General features: G+C 36.3%; 1 protein-coding gene across 13 annotated transcripts in view; it reads right to left on the bottom strand.

Annotated features, from left to right (window-relative positions):
* Positions 1–24800, bottom strand: part of LOC113677042 (BAI1-associated protein 3) — a 35285-nt gene that overhangs the window by 8567 nt on the left and 1918 nt on the right. For 4 of the 13 annotated variants that reach the window (XR_016180301.1, XR_016180300.1, XM_089184354.1 and 1 more), the window contains exons 1-26: positions 23185–23480; positions 21035–21119; positions 20012–20116; positions 19130–19237; positions 17326–17385; positions 17018–17045; positions 16291–16329; positions 15863–16052; positions 13530–13574; positions 11280–11357; positions 10572–10662; positions 9391–9498; positions 8136–8240; positions 7387–7493; positions 6667–6784; positions 6342–6466; positions 6142–6226; positions 5913–5969; positions 4352–4449; positions 3830–3878; positions 2952–3097; positions 2065–2188; positions 1247–1315; positions 1060–1134; positions 777–881; positions 163–378 (exon numbers count right to left, since the gene is read on the bottom strand). Coding sequence is in view for 11 of the 13 variants with exons in the window: in XM_089184354.1 (XP_089040480.1) it covers positions 163–378; positions 777–881; positions 1060–1134; positions 1247–1315; positions 2065–2188; positions 2952–3097; positions 3830–3878; positions 4352–4449; positions 5913–5969; positions 6142–6226; positions 6342–6466; positions 6667–6784; positions 7387–7493; positions 8136–8240; positions 9391–9498; positions 10572–10662; positions 11280–11357; positions 13530–13574; positions 15863–16052; positions 16291–16329; positions 17018–17045; positions 17326–17385; positions 19130–19237; positions 20012–20116; positions 21035–21119; positions 23185–23318 (2550 nt within the window). In the remaining 2 variants the exon portion in view is untranslated. Of the gene's footprint in view, positions 1–162; positions 379–776; positions 882–1059; positions 1135–1246; positions 1316–2064; positions 2189–2951; positions 3098–3829; positions 3879–4351; positions 4450–5912; positions 5970–6141; positions 6227–6341; positions 6467–6666; positions 6785–7386; positions 7494–8135; positions 8241–9390; positions 9499–10571; positions 10663–11279; positions 11358–13529; positions 13575–15862; positions 16053–16290; positions 16330–17017; positions 17046–17325; positions 17386–19129; positions 19238–20011; positions 20117–21034; positions 21120–23184; positions 23481–23675; positions 23932–24800 lie in introns of those variants that run through there. The other 9 variants (XM_089184355.1, XM_089184356.1, XM_089184359.1 and 6 more) reach the window with 9 other exon arrangements.

Raw genomic sequence — 24800 nt, 5'->3', positions numbered from 1 at the left:
ATCTCAAAGACGAAAGCTTGACGGGATGTTTACAAGGAAGCGCGAAGGGCCCTTTCACGCGTCCTGGTAAACTTTTGAGCAAGCGCGACAAACGCGCTGAATAAGAAGAAAGAACACACCTTTTCACTAGTATAAAGTTAAAATGAACCACTGTATACGAACCCGGTGCCCAATGTGCTCAATAGCATCGGCAACCTTATTAAGCATGTCGTCGTCTGCACTACATAGCATATTTTCCAGAGCTGAGCGTGCATGCTTTCCACCTCTTTCACCATGCGCTGTTATCAAGGCGTTAATGACATCTTCCCAGCCCAGCTTCTCAGGCAGTTTCGATAACCAAAGTCTCATGTATTCAATGTTATTCAAGGTAACACATAACTGAGAGATTTTAATAGAGAATACAAAAACGTCATACTTAAAAGGACTATCTATGAAGTTTCACGAAGTTAGCTGCCTCGTCATTCAACTTATTTTGTTGATCACAAGGATTACCACATACAAAGGAAAGAAGTGTAGGTTGTTCAAATTTCTCAAGTTATATTGTAAGTTATCAAATTTCTCTTTGAAACGTTATTTTCATAGAATAGTGTTCATTGGCATCACAATAGCAACAAAGAAACTAATTTGCCAACCTTCAGTTTTGAGAGTATACGACAAAAAGAGCTAACGATAGAATGAAAAGCGATAAAAAGAAGGAATATTGTTGTTGGCCACTTTTAATCAGAGCACATGACTCAAAAGAAGCGTATCTATTCAGAGATTCGGGTTGAACATACCTGTTCACTGACGTCAAACTGAGAAGGATCCTTGTCATAATAGTTATTTTTAATCATCTTGTCGAACAGAAGATCAGCGTAGTATGATCCACTGCTACAAATTTGCTGTGGTATAAAATTTCATTTTTTGTCACTTATGTATAACGTTAGGTACCTACCATTTAAACGTTGTTTTTAAATCAGAGAGATCATTTGATAAACTCCCGAAAGAGGATTACAGTATTATTCTAATCATATCGTCTCGGTGAAGTGCACCATAAGTGTTTACAGGCATCTTACTTACGTTGGTGATGTGCATGACAAACACGTAGGATCCAGATGGGTCCGGCCAAGCCAACTTCTTCCAGAATTCTCGAATCTAAGAGGAACAAAAATGGATTTACATGTACAGCGACAAAGTCAGTCAAAAAGAAGAAAGCAAACAAGTGGGGAGAGAGACACAAGCCATACACCTAACTCTGTTCATATACCTGGTAAAAGCAACCAACTCCATCGATGGCTGAAGTTGAATGACTAACACTTGCATCAATCCTCAAGATCTAAATGATCAAAGTTAAACAAAAATTTTTTTTCCTTTATCGAAGTTTGAAGCTTGCGATTCCCCGGCAAGTTTCCCCCGGTAAAGGTATGGTGGTTCATAAACCCATTGAGGATTTTCGACAATTAATATATTTAGTTATATTATGTTTATATTATATTATATCATATTATATTGTATCACTGTATGAGTAATTCCTTTTATTCCTTCTGATGTATTATAATTAAACATGGCAAAAATAAACAATAAAATAAATAAACAATATATGGTAACGGGCATCTGTCGGTTTTTTTGACAAACAATGGCGAGATTTTTTTGTCCTATGATGTAACCTTCTTGTTTCGAAATGTGCCTCACGGCGCCGGAGACAATTCACATAATGGTTGACAAAACTTTTGTCGATGACCGGCTAGATAACTACTGACTGCTTCCTGAAAAATTACAATTCAGCCCTGTTTTTACTTTTGTCTCGTCACAATTTCTCATCAAACAGAAAATGTTTTGTTAGTCGCTATTTTTCTAGCTAATACTTAATTGTTCAATTCATGACGCTATGTCATTGGGAAAACTGGTAGAAGTAACATCATTATGCAAAAGAGGGGACGTGCTCGGGAGAGATGAAGGATAGAAAAAGTCCTTTGAGGTACAGAAAAATTAAGATTATTTATTCGCCTTAGTCCTGGATTTCCATTACTCCACATTAAATAGCCCCAATATAAAGGAACACGGTATTGAACCCTCTAGACTTACCTTGTCAATTTCAACTGCTCTTTTAATTCTCTCTTTGGCCTTAACTTGTGCAATATCGAGCCAACGTAAAATAGACTGTTTGAACCACCCATGATAGTCATCCAGGGCATACACATGGTCTGGCCTGAAACATAATGATTATGGAACCTTGTTATATAGGCCTGTTTCTGGCCGAGTGCAAACATTTCTCATAACGGTCGAGCAAGTTAGAGGTTAGTTTATCATATGGCATTCGGACCATGCTTGTTCAAAGGGCTTCCACCGTAAGGTATTTTCGAGGGTGCGAGCAACTCAGACAGAACATGTTTCTTCAAAGACAAATGTATTGAACTTTAAATAACTTTTAATTAAAGGGAGACCGCTCAAGAAAGGTTGAGGACATTTAAATTGAAATATTACATCAGCATCAATAGCGGCAGGTTATTGTCGAAGCAACTAGAAGTTTCTCTCGATTCGACCACGAGTTTTCATTAAACTGAAAAAAAATAGAAAAAAAAAGAAAAAAGTTCTGGGGCAAGTGGGATTAATTTAGTTCATTTGTTATGTAATTAACTTCAATGAAGCGAAGAAGAGTGTTTATAGCAGATATATTCTCTTTATTTGTATTGTTTTTATTTGTTTGTTTATATTTATCTGTGGTCTTCTTGCTGTCCTTTATAACTTTCAGTCTCAGTATCAGAAGTGTTCACATCTTCGCGATAACAAATTTAGCTAACAAGATTTGGGCCATTTTTAGACAAAGAGTTAAAGCTATCGATCTTTCCACAGATCATTTTCCGCTCTACTTTAAGAGCGATTAAGTTTACGAAAAAGGACTTTCTTTGCCAGCACTTTAAAGCGTGTCAGTGTACTAGTTCTAGAGCACTGACGATGATTTGTTTTCTTACATTGACTCTCCTATGCTCCGGTAACTAATGACTTCCTTCACGGCCAAATATAATGAAAACAGCTTCTCTCCAACAATGTCAGCGCCACCTTCCTGTTTAAGACGCTTGTTGACATTCCCCATAGTGTTGTGAACATCAGATGCAAGCTAAACAAAATAGATAAATAAAGGGGTAAGTTTCTAAAGGAACTGTGGTGCTGCGTCGGTGGGAGAGTATAGCAGGTAATTTAGTGTTAACAACTGAGTTGAAAACGAAAATTAGCCACCGTAAAGGGTAAAAAAGCTGACGTTTCAACCCACAATTCCTCCAATCGCTCTGGCGAAGGGCTAACGCTCGAAACGTCGGGTTTTTTACCCTTTACGGTGGCTAATTTACGTTTTCAACTCAGTTGTTAACACCACATTACCTGCTAAACAAAATAGAACCAACAAAAAAATATATAACATTAGAACATTTCACGATACCTTCGGCACTTTTTTCTGAACCAAAGGGTTACCCAAGTATTTCTGGACGCAAAAAGGAAAATACTTAACAGTGACCTTAGTTAGGAGTCGACCCCTTTACGCCTGACACAACGCGCAAAACACGTGTCATCGACACTTTCTTCGCACATTAAATACGTTCTATGAGAAACTGAAAGGAAGAAGCGGAAAATGCTACAATTTTTTTTCATGCTTCTCCAGATCCTGACTGAAATAGTAACTTGCTTTAAGTTTCGAAACGCTATGACACATGATCTATCAATTTGTTGATAACCTAATCATTAAAGATAGAAAATATAGCCAAACAGACGAACAAACGAGAGACCAAACTCTAAATAACAAGAACCACAACATTTTTGAAAAGACAATGGGAAAAAGGATAATTTCATCACTTACCATTAATTCCAACTGGTTGTAAACTGTAGTGAAATACTTCACTCCCGTTCTGGTGCAAAAAATAAAAACATAACTGAACGGTAGAATATTAAGTTGAAACTTGTGTTTTTGGTTTCTTCAAAATGGCCCCTCGATAGTTTTATCGTATCATTCATTCGCCTCCATTCCCTTTCAGTAGCCACATCATTGAGACTAGAAACTATTCTCGCACGAAAGATTCGTAGCAAAAAGGATTAGAAAATTTTGCTATTCTGGCCCTTTTCACCCAATTCACGACGTTAGATAACCGTTCAAATTGACACAAGTTTGCGTTTCAGTATGATCCGAACATTAAAGGGGGAAAGGCGTGCAAAACCTTCTTTGCATGTTCTCGGTCAACTGAAATTGGATCTCTCTATGCATTTCCCAAGGTTGTCGGTTTTCAGATTTCAAAATCTTAACTTTGCCACGAGCCACTACAAACACTTTAAAAGCATAAATTGCGTTGTGTGGATCGCAGCTAAACCTTCAATGAACACTAACACTGCGAATATCTTTCTGTAACAGGCCTTGGCTTGAAACATGTCTGTTACTAGAGATTCAGCAACATCCACCATAGCTGATAGCATAGCCTCTTCGTTCTAAAGAGCAAAAATAAACGTAGTCAAATTTACAACGAAATCTTAGCATGGTCAAAACCCCGTATACAAATTTTTCATCTGAACAAGTAATCAAGCACTCTTTTGAACAAAATCAACTTATTTCGGAAAACATGTCTTATTGTGTGCACAGCATGTACAGTGAAGCCACATGTTGTCCACATGCTACCAGAACTTACTATGAAAAATAATGGTGAGAAAATAAGCCATGAATGGCTGTTTGGCATTCATCACAACGTAAACGCGTCCCATAGCTAACAAGATGGCCCTAGGGTTTCCACATAAAGAGATACAATCAGGTGAAAGCATGAAATCAAGGAATAGTGAGTTGAAGCCACAGAATGATAGAACAAAGATTAGATGGAAGTGAAAAGAGGTCTCTTCCATCGAAACAAACAAACAAACAAATAATAATAAACACAAGAAAAAATTTGCGATGCGCCTTCACATAGAAGGCTTACGCGTGGAAGAATACTGTCCGATTCCCACTTACAAGACGAGCGTCATGCATCAGGACGATTACTAGTCTCAAGCAAAGTGCAAAGTTAACCAAACCTACGTTTTGAGTAGAAGGCATAGTCGACACGGGGGAAGAAATTAGATACAAGCTGGCCACGTTTGCGTGATCAGGATTAAAAGTAAGGAGAATAGTAAGAATCAAAAGTAAGATTTATATGAGTAAGTGTTTCACAAAAGAGGACGGAAGCTCAAACCCCATGATAATTTGCATAAGCTTTGGTCGAAAACATCAGTTCTGTTTAATAATAGTGACTGTAAATTGAAGTTCCAGGTGACAGTTGGATGCGAAGTCAATATTAGCTTCAAGCTCTCCTCTTCTACGCGAAACTGCCGAAAACTGGCGGTTTTTTTTATTGTTTCGTAATTGTGTAATAAACCGTGATCCTTGTCCGTGTAATTGAGGATTGACACGCCCAACGAATAAATGAAAATGGGTTTGCCCTTTTCCTGCTTCTCGTTGCATCTTCATCAGGTTGGTGACAGAGAATAAACGAATAAATGAAAATGGGTTTGCCCTTTTCCTGCTTCTCGTTGCATCTTCATCAGGTTGGTGACAGAGAACTTTGATGAAGGAGTAGGAATTCACGGCGAGCATAGTTGGTGTCTTTATTCTAGGAGGGAATACCTTGACAAAAGAGCCTAGATTTTATTTAGATAAGGCTGAAATATTTTTTTTGCGTTTGACTCTGCTTTATCTTTTTGCACATTACTGCGCCAAGGGCACGCACCTTTTTCTTTACTTAGGCAAAGTCTGTGATCCAGACGAAACTCGTTTGGTTTTGCCCTAAGTCCGAAATTTGTGTGATTTTGACGGAAACAATTTTTGCCCCGCAACCAACGATAACCCCCAAAATTACGAGCTATGGGCAGGTTTTATAAGGATAAAACAGTACAACAATCAAGGCTCAAAAGTTTGGGGAACATACCTTTGTCTGAGGCTCCTTCCATGCATACACTTTCTTGTACCAAGCAAGGGCTGATTCCTGTATCAAAAGTTACCGAGAGGGGTAAACAACATATGTACAATTAAAGGTTATCAGTTGCCAGTCAGCTTCTTTAAAGAAGTTCAAAACTTGTAAGGCTGAGTTTTTTCATAGCACCTAAAACTTATCAGAGGATGCCCTCTAAAACGGATAAATTGCTGCTCTCACTCACTTTAAGAAGATTTGACATTTGAACATTCAATGGTTCCTTAATTGAATTCTTGAAAACTTCGAGCTTGTATAAATTTGACAAACACCTACAAACAAACAAACAAACAAAAGAAACGTAGCACATCAATGGTTGTGGCCGCATCCAGGAAGAAGATCTATAATGGAAAAATGAGGTGAGCTCGTATGGTAGGATAAACTTACTCCAGTAAATTTATCAAGCGACTGAGCTTTCCTTTATCTGTGGCAGGGAAAACGTCTCTATATTTTATCAATAACCTCCAACAGTTATCTGTAAATATCTTTAACGACTTGACCAATGAATGTTCCTGAAACATGTAGAAGCAAGATGCAGGTTATCGCATAATAATTTACAAGTTTCAATCGCAGCTACAACCAATAATAGTCCGGGTTTAGCTAAGTAAAGAGCTTGAAACTAGTTTGAAATTCATCCTAGAAAAAAAAGCATCTCTAAACCTAAGTTCCACAGTTCTAACTTTGTTTTCCTTACACTCATTTTCACATGTACCTCTCGTTGGCTGAGTGCCCCAGTTTTCCATTCCTTCTTTAGAGTGCTCACTAATACGTTTAAAGAGCTGTACTTCATTGGCTCAAGCCAGTGATGGTGACTGAAAAGCATCCAGCGACTAAAAACATGTAAAAATTTAATAAATCAATGCAAATAAGTGATCTGAAAACTTGCTTCTTCATATCACATTTCTTCTGTAAACAAAAATAGTAGTGATAGTTTTAACTTAAAGGCCACTTGGAAATATCACTCTGTCAGTTGTGCACAGTCTTTTCAGTCAGTTGTAAAATTTAGTCTTTACGCATTTATAGTCGCCCAGTTCTAAACTTCACGCGTCAAGCTGTGCCTCCCACACATTTGGTCTTAATACTCTGACAGGTATACGGGCTAATCCCTTTGGTTGCAAAAAAATTATTCTGCTCGTTTTATGCACAAATTCGATCGGTTGTAAACATAGTAATATGTCAGTTCTATGCACTCATTCGGTCGTTTGCGGGAATTACTCTTTCAGTTACACAGACTTGCACGGTCACTTGTAAAAATTACCCTTCGGTCGGTTTTACTACCTAGCAAATGTTTATATTACATAATCATATTAATTCTGCTTTCTGATTTAGCGACCAATGCATCCCATGTGAACATCTCTTGGTACCTCATTCGTTTGTGCCGGGAAGAAATAGAATAAGGCAAAGAAATTGTAAAAATCAACTAATAACTCACATGCTGACTTGTTGAAGATCGTTTAACTCATTCTGTAGAGCATGTTGATGAAGAATGAACTCCGCTTGTGGACAGAGCTCAGTTGAATTTCGTTTGCTGTCAGTGTCCTATGAAAGTTCAAACACAGACGTTTCGCACAACATATACGCGTTCCAATTTTCAAAGAACAATATCAATAGTAAGACCTTTCATTTGGCCAAAACATTTGGATAATTAAGGTATTATTTTAAGCGTATTTCAATCGTTTGGAAAATACAGCTCGTTTTATGGGCAATTTAATTCACAATGTAATTCTTCCTTTAAAAAATACTTAAAACAAAGATTTCACTTTACTCATTCTTTTCATCTAAATCTTTGTAAGAATCATTAACAATAATTGCCGATACCATTATCGTTATCTTCAAAACTAAAATTCAGTTATTAATAACTCATTTCAATGTGTAATTACTAAAAGGATACGACGTGACTGTAAAGGTGGGGCCATGCCACCCACTCTGAAACGCGATAACATCACAGCAGCAAAGCATTTTCAAAGGTCCAGACCTCTCCATTATCTTACGTGTGTTAGGAATATAATTCAGTCCACAGCTACTGCATTACTACACACTGATATTACAATACAATTTATTTTACGTCGGTAACGTAGGGGGTGGTTACCCAATCCCCCGAGCCAATGGCTCATGTTGAAGACTTACACTTACATTACTACAAATTGATTATAAAGGAAGAAAAATATCATTAAAGCTAACCTGGTAGTTTTCACAGCCATAATGAATAAATTCTCTTAAAAGCGCACCATGGATATCCAGGGTTGTTGGATAAAGATGCTTGATTTCATATGGAATGTCAGGTTTCTTGAGAATAAAAATGAGTGTAAGATCATCTCAGCAATATATATAGGGTGTATTGTTATAATTATAAACAGGGTAACAAGCGAATTTTAAGCGAGTTGATAATTTCAAATATAAGTCTTTCATATGGCAAGTGCTGTAAAGCCACAAATGATAACATCTCCCATCTCATTGGAGTATCTAGCACCTCTGCACAAAAGGTGTCATAAACTCACTAAGTAATAAATCGCTATATCCCTTAATCTGACCGACAAGACTATTGGCTACATTTGGCAACATTCTTCGCGACTTTGGTTAAAAATAACACTCTTTTTTAGATCTTTTCTCTTTTTTTTTCTAACTCTAGCAATCCAACTTTTTATTGTATAAAGGTTCAACCACATTCACTCGATATGAAAAGGTCATTCCAACCGTAACTTTGCGGAAGAAATATTGTTGGAGAATAAATTTCTGCCAAACTGGCAGAGAGAATGGGCAAAACAATATAATGCAATTACCGTATTAATCAAAACTATTACAAAACTCTCGAACGTGATTAGATATAGCCCGACAGACAGATACCAGCCCGATTTGAGCCGACTACCAGGACAGTGTACGCGTCATGCTTGTAACTGGACAGTGTAATAGGACACTTAACACGAAATACCTGTGTAGGTGAACAGAACGCTTCATGTACACGCTGTTGTCTCGTATTTGGCCGAGTTAACTGTTGCTTTTTTGTTAAAACGTAAACCGATGTCTAGTTTCTTTCTCAAATTTTATCATAGTTTTGATTAATTGGTAACTGGACTTCGTGACGTCTAATTGTGGCTGTCTGTAATCATACTCGTAATTAACAAAGCGGGCTCCCGCTTCGCGGTCGTCCGAGTTTGGTAATCACTCCTATGATTACAGACGGGACTGGACTCCGCTCGGTTCTATTACCATTATTAATCGAATCAGGAGTAGTTAACTTAAAAATCATTAAAATTGGTTAAAATGGAAACAAATCGAACAAAGAAATCCAAAATGGAAAAGGGGAAAAACGGAGTCTGTGCGAAGTTCAGTAATTATTTTCAATTTGTGTGAATGCTTCCTTTGATTTTAGTTTTAAATCTTTACTTCTGACAATTTGCCAGCCTTGAAGAGAAATTACAGGGCCTCTGTAAGTTACCTTTCCAGTAGTAAGGGTAATTTTAAGATGACAGTGACCATCCACGTGAGATTTTGAAGAACGTCCTTTAAGCTTGAACCACTCGTCAATGCCAGCGGCTGGAATTTCCTGAAAGAGATTGTACCCAATGCTTATGAGCTGCAAATCCAATATTGGACGAAAAAAACGCGTTAAAAAATCATCTACCAGACAGTTCACATTAAAATAACTGAACTTTGAACTGAACAATGATTTAACAAGTCGATACAATACACAACTATTTTAGGACATTTACTGCGCGTACTTGCAGGGTGGTAATGGCTGTAGGGAATTTGAGCGGTTAAAAAATGCGACCTGAGTGCTGGAAACAAATCTTAACTTTGTCCAACTTGACGACTTTGAAAGGTAGCACATCATCAGTACTTCCAGTGTGTTCAAAATAAGATACATACACAAACCGACAAGAGAGCAGGTAATGTATATTGCTGTATTTGTATATATTACGAAGCAACATAATGACCAGCTTCCACTTGGCTTGTTAGCTCAGTTGGTAGAGCACTGCACCGGTATCGCAGAGTTCATGAGTTTTTGAAAGGTAACACATCATCAGTGCTTCCGGTGTGTTCAAAATAAGATACATCCACAAACCGACAAGAGAGCAGGTAATGTATATTGCTTTATTTGTATATATTACGAAGCAACATAACGACCAGCTTCTACTTGGCTTGTTAGTTCAGTTAGTAAAGCACTGCACCGGTATTGCAGAGTTCATGAGTTCAAATCCTGTGCAGGCCTGAATTCTTTTGAGGCCTTATTTAAACTACTGCTTAATTGTTGTTCATTACTGCGAAGATCGATCTTATATTTATTTCTCAATCTGCAGTTAACATATCATTTTCCTATATTTATAGCTATAGAAGCAAACTTTTGTTATTAGTGAGGTCATCTATGTATCTTTCCTCTGACAGATCATAAGTGAGAACCAATCACAGCGTCAAAGTTTGTGTAATTCAACTTATTATATGTAATTAGGAATAGACTGCAGGGGGATGTATTCCTCTTTTTCTATCAGTTACCACTGCCGCGATGTTCTCTCTATTTTTCTTTCTTGCAGCTCTCTATTCCTTATCCGCTGTCTAATTATACATAAATATTGTCAAAATAGTAATAAAGAAAATAGTTTGGATTGGACTGATTTGTACCTTAATTGGTATTTCAATGTATCCGAGGAAATCATCAGTATTGCCATCCTCTCCTGATTTTCGAGCTGACTGCATGACATCTTTGAAAAACCTATCAACAGATGAGATGAATAACTGTAAAGTGTCACATAATGTCGCAATTCCCAAGAGTATATGAAGAAATTTAGGACGTGCAATTGACTCGCTAACCTTAAGACTCACTACACACAGCCTGCTGGTAAACAATATAAGACTCTTTCTACACAATTCTTAGTTACATTTTCTGTTTCTAGTGTCTGAAAATGTAACCAGTATGCATTGTAAAGAAAAAAATCACTGAGGTAAAGAGAGATGTTCACACTTTCTAAGAAACATTTCCTTCAACAATTAAATATCTCCTGAAGAAATTAGAAAATGCCCAGAAAAAAAACCTTTTTACAATCGTTCAATTTTTTAATTCTTTCCCTAAGTCTGAAGAGCAGGTGTCCACACTTATTCAAGAATTTGTTAATCAGTTTCATGTGTGTAGCCACATTAACATGTGGCAGAGTGCACTACGTTCAATGAGAAATAAATGGGAAATCGCCAAATGGCCAAGCTATTACTAGCATCTTTGACTGCAAAACTGTTAGATTTGATTGTTTCAACCCACAAGTAAAATTTAAACTTAGATTTCTGAAAGAAAGTTGAACAGAGGGTAAGAAAAAGACTCTAGTGTTCATATTTCACCTTCCCATTCCAGAGATCCCTCTTATTTTTGAAAGTTTTCGGTCTTCTTCCTTAAGTAATGCCTTGTCATCACAGTCCCTGAAATCGAGAGTGACATAATTCGATGAGTGCAATACGATTTTTTAAAACCAAAGACTCCTAATGTGAGATTTGCATCCCAAATGGTTCTTGGTGGCTAAGACCTCGAGACCCCCGTGATCCATATCAGACCAAAAAACACTTGCATGCAAAGACTTTTTTTAACAAATAGAGAGGCCTTGACTGTGCTCTGTTCTGTTATAAAGCACGCAGGAAGCGGCTAGAGCACGAAAGAAGTGTAGGGAGAGACACGAGACGTAGTCGGGAACTTCAGCCGAATTATGGCTCATAAAACACGCGAGTTTTTCACATGACAAGGTAGAAAACAAACTGTTCAAGGCGAGTGTTTTTTGAATGAACGACAGCCGAATTCACCGGAACATGAAGATCGCTCGGAATGACAGCGCCTCAAAACTCGGCTGCATTGACTGAAGTGACTTTCCACAACGCATCGGAAAGGATATCAGAGCAAGCTCTTATTTTTTCACTCGAAGGGCAGCCGATGTAGTTTCTGAGGCTTGCTTTACTGCGATGACCGGAGATCGCCAAGATGAGCGAGCCGCGATGGACTTCAGCATGATCATGATCATGATCTCCGACACCGTCATGATTAGTATGAATTTTAACAGTTATGCCAGTTTGGTTATATTTTGGTCATCATTTCTGTTTTGTTCTGTTTTGTTTTTGAACACTGAACTTTGTATACTATGTGAGTGTTCGCTGTGTTTGATTTTTATTACCGTACGTAAGCTTGCAATTTAACTGAGCGTGAAATTCTATTGCCTACTTTGTTTTCCCTTTGAGAATTTTCGTATCTACTCACGTTTTAATAACGTTCCAAGATAAAGCACTATACACTGAATGACCAACAATGAGACGCTAGCAGGAAGAACCTCTTTTCTCAACTGAAGATGGAGTGACTGTCACACTTTTTACTGCTGCCCAAATGAACATATACGTATTTCCTCCCCCAAGGAAAGTTCTATTCACAGACCCGTGGTGCAACTATGGGCTCGCCCTTTAAATATCTATTATTTGTCTGCAACGTGTATATGAAGGACTTCAAGCAGGAAGCTTAAAGCATAGCTAACACATGGCCTTTGATGTGCTTGTTATTTAACGTTGATGTGCTTGTTATTTAACCATTAGAGGCAGTGATCAATGCTTCAGTAAAATTATTTGTATTAAACCTATCGTCATTTATTTAAATTTTCAATCTAAATATTTCCCTTGTGGTCTGCTTCGTTCCCTAATGCTGTAAAACTTCAACACTTAATGTTTTGAAACAAAAAAAAACATTTGCTGCTTTTAGTACGATTATCTTTTGACTACGCTATCGTAAATGTTACTGAAGCAATGAGACCACAGAAGCAAATTGTTTATAACACAATAAAAAAAGTGAGTTAGCAAATTTAGCTTGAAAGAGATAAGAAAGACTTGCGTTTGTCACCAACAAAAAACTCGCTGACGCGATATGTAGCGACCTATCACCAGAAAGATTTGAAGAATCGATAAAATGCACGATATATCACCGATATATCGGCGATATATCAGAGAACAAAGCGCGATATTTAGCGACGAATTTTTGGATTACTTTTTCACAGTACTGCAGCTGTAGTGTTTGACTAAATACCAGGTAGCCGGGCACGGTCTCAAATCGACTAAATGCCTAGCAGTCGGAAATTTGCAAAGAATTTCCACCGAAAGCTTCTTTCAAACTTCTAAAGATTATCAGATGTTTTTTTAATGAATGTCAAGTGATTCCATGTTAATTTTTGGAATCGCTTGATATTTCTAATCAAACATTAGGTATTCCTGAGACGTTTGAAAGAAACTTTCGGCGGAAATTCTTGAAAATTTGTGACTGCCCCCGTTAAGTCTATTTGAGACCGTGCCCGACTGCCGGGTATTTAGTCACAGCGTATCTTTTAGTACTACAGAGAAAAAAAGCTACAAGTACCAAAGGAAATGTCAAAGAGAGGAAAAATTTTCTTCCACATAACCTTGTTAAATGTTTTACCATACATAAAATGTCCAGACTACAGAAGTTTCATTGGTATAACCAAAAATGTATTTTTTAATAACTTCCCCAGCGTAGGTGGGTTATATACTTTAGTTAGAGTAGCAGTAGGATAAATGGGAGTCCGAGCAATATTTACATTGTGTACTCACCAGATGTCAAGATGCAATTTCTCTTCTTGTGAGTTGGTAACCTTCCTGCAAAAGCCAAGACAAAACTGCAAATAGGGCATTGTATTACTGTGAAGTTTTTTACAATCGGAGATCCAGAAAATATACTTACCCAATACAAAATATTGTGATTTGTCAGTGTCTGGCAAATTAATTTATCGCCCGAAGTCTGACATCAAGGAAAGTGATTCTATTGCTTGCCACCATTGTTATATTCAATGTAACTGGCCGTAACATTAAATAACTGTAACAGTTAGGTTATGAGAAGCCCTTTCTTTGCACAATTTGGTGCTCAAAGAGGAAATAAAACATCAACAGAAGGAAGTTGAAATTTAACGATGCTTTGCCTGCAGGTCACCACTTCACAAAATTTACCTTAATTTGTAAAATGTAATTTCAATTTTTGTTGTTGTTAAAATTCCATGAATGTGATTTGTGAAGCCAACATTTGGAAAGGGAAGAAATTTGGGGAAATGCAAACAGGTACAGGTACTTATTGTGTTCTAAATGATCATGCTATTTTTTTTAATAAGAAAATTTCATACATTAATTGTTACTGAGTTCAGCCATTCAGTTCAGCTTTATAATGATTCCATGCTTGAAGGTGAATTTTGAGTGATCCCCTCATATATGACATAGGCATGCGTAGCATGCAAGAATAATTTTTTTGGCTGGGTGGGTTGGGATGAAACAGTTTGTGTATTAAATGAGAAAAGAGCATAACTTTCAAAAACGGAAATATCGCAGAAAGACAGAAAAAAACCATAGTTTATCTGAACTCACACAGACATTATGTGATCTATTGTCTCTACTGTCTAAATCTTTCTGAGTAAAAATGAAATGCATCGGTGCCACGCTTACTGTTGTCTCCTTTGCAGCCTTTGTTAGGTCTCGTCACACAACGCCCTCTATATCTCGTTTGAGAGAGAGCGCTTGTTGCGTGACGAGACCAAAAAACGGTTGTGAAAGAGATTACTCTTACTGCCGTTCTTCCAACAGAGAAAATCAAAATTATTCGTCTACTGCTAGTTACCTCAAAAATATAATTCCGCGTGATTTTACTACGAAGAGATAACTGGAAGTCTGTTGTACCTCTAATAGACCTTAACCAAAGATGAATTCGGCGATCTCGAATAAGTGAAGATACATTGAACAAGAGAAAAGGATAATATTTCAAAGAAGGTTCCTTGATTGGTTGTTGCCTATTTGGACTTTGCCCTCTGTGTATGAAATACGTGATAAAATGCAGGTTGTTACTGGGATACCTATGGTAGCCCAGTCATAAAATGCCTTTGTTTTTTTGTCGTCTTTTTTTTTTCCTCCGCCACAAATTCAAGTAATCCACCCACCCTACAAAAAATAACTCTTGCATGCATAGCGTGCCTATGTTTTGAAGTAGGTGTATGCCCTTGGCCAGACTTGAGCTCACTATTTCAGTATACTAGTACGACACCCGTAGTATCACTACAATTGATTCCAAGGATCCAGTACCATCCAGGTATCCCAGTTACCCTGCTCACAGGGTCTAGTTTTACAAGGAATGAACACGTAATTGGGTTAAGTCAAAGGTAGCTTAAAGCCACTTTAATTCATAGAAAAGTCAAACGCGGGAGAATTGCGTGGAAAATTCAATATCACTAGCATTTAGTTCCATGTGGAATTTTTCAGAGGGTTCAAATGGCGATAAAATGCAGGTTGTTTACAAGAAAATGACACGTGATAGAGCGAAGTCTAATGTGACAAAATGGAATTTGATTGGTGAAATACAATTCAAGCAAGTGAAAAATTGCCTAATCTTCATGAAGTGCAATGATTGGGTATGTCCTGATTGGACTTGGACGTTGTTTATGGTACGTAATGGAATAGTAGTTGTTTGGCGTGAGCGTTTTGCATAAAGGAGCGAAAAAAATTTTTGGCTTAAAAATGTAAATGCAAACCTTCCATATCCCGATAAATCTCGACCTTAATCGACAAGGCTCTCGGGAAGGTTACAAACCATTACACTCAACAAATGAGCCCAAAATTTCTGGTTAATGTCATTCTTTGTGCACAGCCCCCTGATCCATTACATTATTTACTAGAACATAATACCCAAACGCTGTGATTAGTGCAAGATATCCAAATACGGCATTCCGATTGGTGCGAGATACATACCTTAATGCAGTGATCTGATTGGTGCGAGATACATACCCTAACGCGGCGTTCTGATTGGTGCGAGCAATATACCATTCTATACGCTAATATAGAGTTATTTTTTATTAAAAAAAATAACTTTAAAAGCTTCCATGAAGTTGTAGATGGCACTTGCTACTCACATCATGAACGTTTCATTCCATACTGGATTTAGAGTGTTTTCTTTCACAGTTGTCATATGCATAGACTCGCCATCAAGAACCTCTCGGATTGTGCTCTTAGACTTCCTACGATGTGCTCTGATATTCTTTATTTTCTCCTCTTCCTTTTCATCTGTTATTAACCCTAACATGCAGTAGGGATCACTCAAACCTGAAGAAAAATTAAATTCAATAAATTTTCATGTTTTAGTTTGAAAAAAAATATTAAAAAATGCTCTAAAAATGTCTCCAGTTTGGAATATTAAGAAAATTTGAATAGCATTTTATGTTTTTTATGCATTTATTTATATCAACTGTAAATTTAGTGCCTTTCCAGTAATGTAAATAGCTCCGGAGCAACAGAAAAAAAAATCAGCGCAGTACTTGAATTAATTTTTAAAGTTTCATACCATCTGCATCTTTTGCCTCCAGATGTCTGGCCTCAACAACTAAATCAAATAAAAACATTGAAAGGTATCTGAGTAACTGAAATGGTCATAAGTGTAAAAGTATTTTCAATTTAAGTTAATGGGAGAAGCATAATCAATTTGTTGCAGACATAAGACAAAGGAAAATTTCTGAATTGAAATAATGACCCTTAACCCTTTAAACCCTAAGAGTGAGTAACATCTAATTTCTCCCTACAGTATCACTCCTGAATCGCACATTAAGGTCATGAGAAAAAAGTAAATGGTCTCCAGAGAAGGAAACTTTTGATTGGCAAACAAATTCTCCTTGTCAGTACCTTAGGAAATGTATAAAGAACAGTGTGGAGAATATGCATACTGACGATAGGGTGTAAATGGTTAACTATTGATCATATCAGCTGCAAAAAACTTGTGGTATATTGAAAATACATTCACATTATTATGACCCTTATTATTCCCAGTATACTAATGAGATCTTAACTAACATAGGGCTAATTTATCATCAACCAGAGACCGAGGTCATCAATTTCTACCAGAGAAAAACCAGTTTAGTTCCTTTTTAATTTAGTCAATAATTGTTGTTACTGACTGCACACCTTTTCTTCAAACTCATTCTGACTGAAAAGTGTAATGGTTGTGACCGAATATTGCAGGTGAGGGAACACATAGAAAGGAGCCATAGAAATCAAATATTGATTGTAAATGTTACCTTCAACTTTTATGACACACGTTGGAGGCTAAAAGATATTAAAATGAAAGTTAAGTACAAGTGGATTTAAAAAGAAATAATGAAAATTTTTCACAAATTTTAAGCTACCTTACGTTGTTGTTTCAATTTGGCGACAAACAAGTTTCCTACCTTCAAAGACTAAGACCTGTTATTAGCTGAGTTTTATAGGTTTGGCCTCTTGATATCTACTTGCATCGAGGTCAATGCTGACTGATTGTGAACCTGACTTGTATCCTCATTAATTTATTAAAATACTATTAACAGAACACGAATTTCCTCCAACTTACTTCTCTTTCTTTTGTCTTGGCATAAAGCATTCGATGTGTCTCTTCAGATATTTTTAGGGCCTGATGTGAAAAAAATAATTTAAATACATCATTTAAAATTCATATGGACGAGTTTAAAGGTAAACAGTCCACTTTTGTGAATGAATGGCATATAGAAGGAAGTTTTCAAATCAAAACAAAGACCCAGAAGCAAAGACAACTTATTTTCAAAATAACATGCCAACTTTGAAAAGAGCATGCTCTCCAGCTCTCCTGATTTGTCCAAAACTTGCCAGATATAAAGGTTGGGGCTAGCAAAACATCGCTATTTGCCTTGTTTGAATTCTTAGTTCATTTAAAGCACTTCTGAATCAATTCGTGATGTGTTATGCATGATCTGTTCACAACAGTGTTTGTATGTGGTCACTGACACCGATGTTAAATTTTCAGGATTTATCTAGAGAACTATTTTTGAGGTCTTTTGAGGCTTGTATGGAAAAAGTTTCTGCTGGAATAAATTGCGTTTAAGTTTGTTGAATTCCAAATAAATAAACAGGGCTCAGCAATAAAAATTTTGTGATCTTTCTTTTGAACAGTTTTTACTGAGACATTTCTTTCAAATGAAAGCCATCCTGGCTTCAATTTCTTTTTCTCCAATCAATGTTTGACATTGTTTCAGCGGGGAAAAGTCCCATTATAGCACCGCATCCAAAGATGAAGACCTTTTATGACTAAATAAGGAGACAAGAATCCATCAGTTCTCATACAATTCTCGCTGGCACTTAGTTCAATGTGAAAAAATGAGCAGAATAGTCCATCTAGTTGTGTGTTTGGCTGCCAAGCCTTTTAGCTGGAGTGAGGCTAAGGGTGACCTTGTTATGATACAATTTTGCTGCTTTTTTCAAATGTAAATTGTTTTGTTATTATGCTAACTAGGTACTAGCTTCTATTACAACAAGGTCACTTTCAACCTCACTCCAAATCAAAGGCTTGGTAATTAAGTATACAACATAGCCTATTAAAGGAATACATGTAAAACTGATGTTTGAGTGCATGCTCTATCACCATTAGAAAGATTAAAACCACAGCTGGATTTCCAGCAAGAACCTTTGTTTTTGGGTCTACATTTTTGGTCTTTCTTTTTTGGGGTCTTAGCTTCCAGGGGGGTCTCGACATTTTTGCCACAACCCTTTGCTAAATTCTATAACATTCGTTGATCAAACAAAGAATCATTCAATAAAGAATTAAGCTTGGCTGGGGCAATCGTTCAGTGAAAAATTCTGCTTGGCTGGGGCAATTGTTTGCAGCCATTTTGAAGTTCAGTGCCCCTTCTATTATCTCTTCATGTGAGGCGATTTTAGCATGGTATAATGTGAGCTTCAACCAATCAGAGCATGATAATCTCTCAGACCTACAATTAAAACTCTGATTGGTCAAGAGCATACAGTAAATATACAATAATGCCCAAAGTTGACATAATAACCCAATGTCCACAGCAAATATTAAATAATCATGTCAAGTTTAAAGTCTGCCTGGTCTCCAAGCCTCACCAAGTCTATTCAGTGTCCTCAAACTTTTGCAGACTCAGAGAGAAGTGTCCCTTTTTACATATTGTTTAGAAAATGTATAAAACAATTATTGAATTAGATTTTTGCATGATATCATGAATAATCAAACCTTGTGTCTGTGTTATCTACCTCTAGACATCTGCATTGATAATTCATGATTACAATTCAGGATAATTCTTTCATACTCAAAGTCATCCAATAATTGCCTATGATCACCCAAACAGTTATTAATAATAAAACATATTGTCTTCTTTTACCTCCTGAGCATACACAAATAAATCTCCAGGGGTGAGAGAGGATGTCTTGCCACGTGCTCCGAGCTGGTGTATGACAGTATACAATAGTTCACAGTACAATGCAGCTCGCTATTGGAAGAACAAACGATGCACACCATGTCAAGTTGATAAATTTAAGTTACTACAACTAGGTACTACAACTAAACTACTACATCCTGTTTAGAATCATGTAGAACTTTGATTTGTTTTAAAGGATAAAATATGGTGCAGTGTGTCTTTAAAAAGCATACGTGCCCCCATTTCTTGAGTGTTTCATTCCTTTTATTTTTGTAACATCAAGGCCAGTAAAATGGAATACACTACTTATTATATATTAGCTTATCCAGAGTATGTGTTGTATAGCCCTCTTTAAAAATAGCTGGCAACAAGACCTCTTACCGGTGTTGAAAATTTCAGTCTGAACATTTGTAATGAACAAGTGCCTGTATAATTGCTGAACATCAGTGAAGATTATTCATATTAATTCCTGCCTTTTTTTATGTATAATTTGATTAATTTTATGCCCTCATTGACCTTGTTACTTTTTTTTATTCTTCTATAATCAGTCATACAAAAACTGAATGCCTGAATGATCAATCACATTCTCCTACATGTAACTGCTACATGTGTATTCTCCTATAGCTGCTACATGTCTAAGCAACATTTTCATTGATTGATTGATTGATTGTCTTTAATCTTGTCCAATAAATGTTTGTATATGTGGTTCAAGAGAATTTGACTGAAGACCCATTTCTTAATTTGAAAAAAAAAACCAACTCAGGTTATTTATAAAAATTTTGAAATTGCAGATGCAACTCACAGAATTAAAATATCAATCTTGGTGTATTACATAATTAACTCCACCTGTTTATCATTTAAAGTTGGTTCAGCTTCAATAGATGATAACACCTCTGCCTCACTTTGTTCATCTTCCTCTGATTGATTAAGGTTGTCATCAGCGACTGTGTCCTACAAACCACAATGAAAAGCCACCTTTTAATTAGCACTATAAGTTGGATTGATTCAAAGAAGTTTAGAGTAGTGACTAAAATAATATAATCTACCTATGGGGATGATCAAATACAAGAGCAGTTAAAATACCATACTGATTAATGAATACTTCATTGTTTTTCTTATGGTGTAGATTGAGTCACCATTGACAAAAGTCTTGATTCAACTTAAATTCTTCATAAGGCAGTTGCAATAAAGAGCATGTTAGTCAGCTGTTGCTGGTTTGCTACAGCCTGCTACCATCAGTACATTTCAATTAATTAATTCTTCCACTAGTAGATAACTGGTTCCCTCAAACATCTGCTCTGTCATTAACTAGCTGCCAAAAACTTGTGGTTTATTAATTTTATAGAAGTCTCACTATCACAATCTACAATTTACAGAGTCTCTATAAGAGGAGATCACAAATTGCACATACATGTACATCTTTCATATCTAACTGGTATTGCTTCTTAAATTTAATGCTTGAATATGATCAACGGAAAGCATACCAGTATCTTTAACTCGTAACCAAGTATGTTGCAAACCAATCTCAAAACTGTTTGACACGTAGCATCTCATCGAAGAATTACTAAAAATCAATTTCAAACACTTGACAAGAATTATCAGCCAACAGTTTATCATCATGTTTGTCTTTGAAAACTACAGAAAGGTAGATGATGGTTGCTGTTGGGAATTGGTTCTTCAGTGAGATAGGCTAAAGGTTTGTCATGGCTGCATATGTACACATGTACATAGTATCAAATATTTTTACTAAAATTACCAAAATCATTGGAATTTTACCATGCTTTGACACAACATTGGCAAATATATTTAAACATCTCATTCCAAAAAAATAATTCATTCACACAGCATGTACCATAGTTCTCTCCCTACCTTAATATTTTGGTTTTCAGCCTGTTTTTCATTCCAGTTCAGTGAATTGAGTTTTTCAAAATAGCTGTCATCAAAGTTTTTAGCCCTGTGTGCAATCAACAATTACAGAGACAAAAGGAATAATATTCTTAGGTTTTACAGTTTTACAGCAAATAGGGTCTGAGAATAAATTCCTGTAAAATATCTAAACCAAACAGAGGTATACTGTACAGCTTTGCAAAACCTTTGAAAAGTTGCAGACCAAAACCAGGAGAAGGCAGATAGTGAATGCCTTCATACAGGTTTCAACAAATCCAAATTTTAGGATCACACTACTTGAGTCATTTTTAACCTTAACTTTCTGCTAACTAACTATTAATCCTGTAAATTGATTAGCATCTAATTTGTCCAAACATTATCACAACAACACAACAAGAAGCTCTGAACTGTTAAAAAAATTGTCCTTGACACTGTTATAATGAACAGTATTAAGAATATGCATACTGATGTCAAGATGTAGCAGGTTTAAGAAAATGCAATGATTACAATTAGGTAACAGTGATGACAACTTTACTTTTTCTGCAGATTATCAGAGATTGTGGCAGTCTTTAATTGCATGTCATATTTTGCACAGCTTTTCTTAGAAAACCCACTCAATAATATTCAAAATATCTAATTTCCCCTTATTATTTTATCAACTTGCATTATGACTCTATACCTATAATTAAAGTCAGATAGTGAACAGCAAGTTAATTTCTATGCATGGGAATATGGTTTGAAAATTAGTTTGCAAGTAGTTTATGTAATAATTGTATGCATTATGAATAATGTTGGTTTGGTAAACCTACAGCTAACAGTCAGGTAACTTGAAACTGGTTGAAAGTAATCAGATCTATGCTAGCAATGAACATGAACATGCTTTTGATTGGCTGAAAACAAGTGCAATTTTAATTTAACACAAGTGCAAAGTTGTAATATGAGTGCAAATCACAAATGACATATCATTCAAAACTACTTCTCTTATGACTTTCTGTGATATTTTGGTGGTCTTTGAAAAATTTACTCCTGATTATTAACACCAAATTGCACTAAAAATCATCTTATTACCTATACAAACACTGCAGAGATGCCAATTCCTAAAAACATGAAGATTGAGACACGAGATATTTTATTTGGGTTTAAAGCCCAGAACCCACATTCCCCATCCACAATTTAATTCATGGACTGTATGGTGTCATTCTCCCTTGCAAAATCAAACAAATGCAAATATGCAAACTTTTTATCATATTTCAAACAAAACTTTTTCTAAGACTTCTCTTTATGTCTTAGATGCACATTACTTGGAGGAATTTCAAATCCTTGGAGAATAATTCTATTTTCTTTAAATTGGTAATTTAATGGAATTATCGTGACAAACCCACCACGTTTTGCAGAACAATTCAGAGTTAAGCAATCATCTTTATCGTTAACAGCTTCAATTTTAAAGAGGTGTAGTAGAGAAATCCCTTACTGCACTCTTTGACACATTTGACCAATTAAGAATGAGATATTTTGCTGATTATGTAACAAAAACTGTAAAGGTAAATTAACAATGCATGATAAATGTTAATTGTATCCAAAAAAATATCAAGTGAAGCAATGAACAGAAGTCAGTTAAAGGCAAGCTGTCACCTGATCTTTCAAGGTAAAAAAATAAAAACGTTAGTTGAAATCAATTTTAGGAAAGTAATAACCATATTACATTCTTCTCTCTCAATTATGTTTCACATAACAAATGTTAAACACAACATGAGTGAAATATTGTTTACGTATCGTATGTAACAATGTATTCAACTTGGGTAGTGTAATCACACGAAAGTGGCCCAATTAAATGAGCCAAAACGAAATTTCAAGCAGGAAAAAGAATGATTACAATTGTGGTTATTGACTCGACAGAATGAAACACTGTCAAACATGGTTTAAATTTCAATATCCCACGGTGAGATGAAGCTTGTGGATCAACAGTGTAAGTGCCGCCGACGAAATAGGGTACCAAGAATTAAAATTTAAAAACATACAACGGCAATTGATCTGATCGATTATTTTTTACTCACATCACGAAATTTCTTTAATGACTACAGTCAATTTCTATTCCTATAGACAATTTCTTCTCCTCAAGTTGTAGGTCTTACCGCTGAAATGGTGTTTGCCCCTCTAAGTACGATGCACGATCCGGAATAGACAATTTTTGACAAAGACCAAGTTTTCTTGATTTTCGCAGACGCTTTCGTTGTTCTTCGCTATCATTAGTGTCTTCTGATGACATTTTTGCTTCCCTGCTCTGCAAAAGATTCCTTCAAAGACGCTAATTTCTAAACATTTTTCTTTTGTTTAGAATACTCAGTTGATAATTAAGGCAGGCTCACACTCCGCTAATTACTTAGACTACAAATTTGCATTGCAAACAAGCTCTTATTTTGCGAGACTTGATCTTTTAACCTTGTAGGTTTTGAATAGCGTGAATGACGAATAAACAGCTGTGTTTTCTCAGAGTTTCTGATTCAAAGATAATTAAACACTTCACTAACACGCACACTGAGGTCAGAAAGAATGCACACTTGATGTCACAGGGTTACACATATCGGATAGAGAGGTACGATTCAGACAGCTGAAAGATACTGACCTCACGCCACTGATTTCATGGATGGTTCCACTTCCTTCAGAGCGCGTGGAAGGTGTGCTGTTTGACACATTTGACTCCTTTTTCCACCGTTCACGCTTCCATCGACCGAGTTTCAGTCGTGCAGCCATGTAAATAAAGCTTGGTCACAACGACTTTTTTCAATAAAATCTCCTTGTTTCTTACGTAAAACCCAGAAAGTAGCAGAAAGATTTCGTGCTAATCGTCCAGCAGACTTTGTCTCAAGAACATACTCACCCTGCCAAATCAAAGACATGCATGTTTAACCCTTTCACTCCCACAAGTGACCAAGATAGAATTTCTCCATACAATGTCAATACAATATCAAGCAGGTAGGTGATGAGAATAGAGAAGAATATCAATTATGGGATTATTAGTTGATCCAATACCAAATTCTCTGAACTAACATTATAAGAATTGTAGTGCAGATAGTAAGGAGAATTACTAATTAGATATTGGGAGTGAAAGGGTTAACAGCGATAAAGTTCGCAACCCTATAGAGTCTTGTAAGGACTCTCATTTATTATGCTTCACGCATACTTATTTATTATGCTACACGTGATGAAAGATTGACTCGCCTTTAGACAGTGGTGTCAATTGAGCCAAAGCAGAAACCCAAGCTGACTATGTTCTAATAATAGTGGTTTAATTGTATATATATTGTACTTTCAGAATTTTCGAATTGAATTTTTTAATTTGTAGAAGTTTTGATTTTTTTTGTTGTTTTTCAATCAATTTATCCGGTATCCTTTCTTCAGTTTGGCTGTGGCTAAATGCCCGGTAGCAGAGAACGGCCTCAAATAGACTAAATGTATGGGCGGCCGTCACCACCAAAAATACAAGGATGTCAAATAGATTAGCAAATACAAAGCTGGTCTAAAGATCAGCTGCAGGATAGAATAGCTAATAAAGGAATGGCATGGCCAAATTATAGACGGTTTAGTTTTCCTTCGTGAAGCAGAACACCCTAAACATGGATAGTTCAGCCAAATGATAAACGGTCCAGTTGCCCATGTCGAGTTGGAACATGAAATTGTGAGATGGACTAGCTCAATTGCGAATAGCTTAGCACTCCTTTGCAATACAGCACACAAACGGTGTTGCGTT

Source organism: Pocillopora damicornis, chromosome 10 (genome assembly GCF_964200805.1).
Source record: "Pocillopora damicornis chromosome 10, jaPocDami1.2, whole genome shotgun sequence".
In the NCBI taxonomy this organism is placed as follows: Eukaryota; Metazoa; Cnidaria; class Anthozoa; order Scleractinia; family Pocilloporidae; genus Pocillopora; species Pocillopora damicornis.
This window is presented reverse-complemented; position numbering and strand designations above follow the sequence as displayed.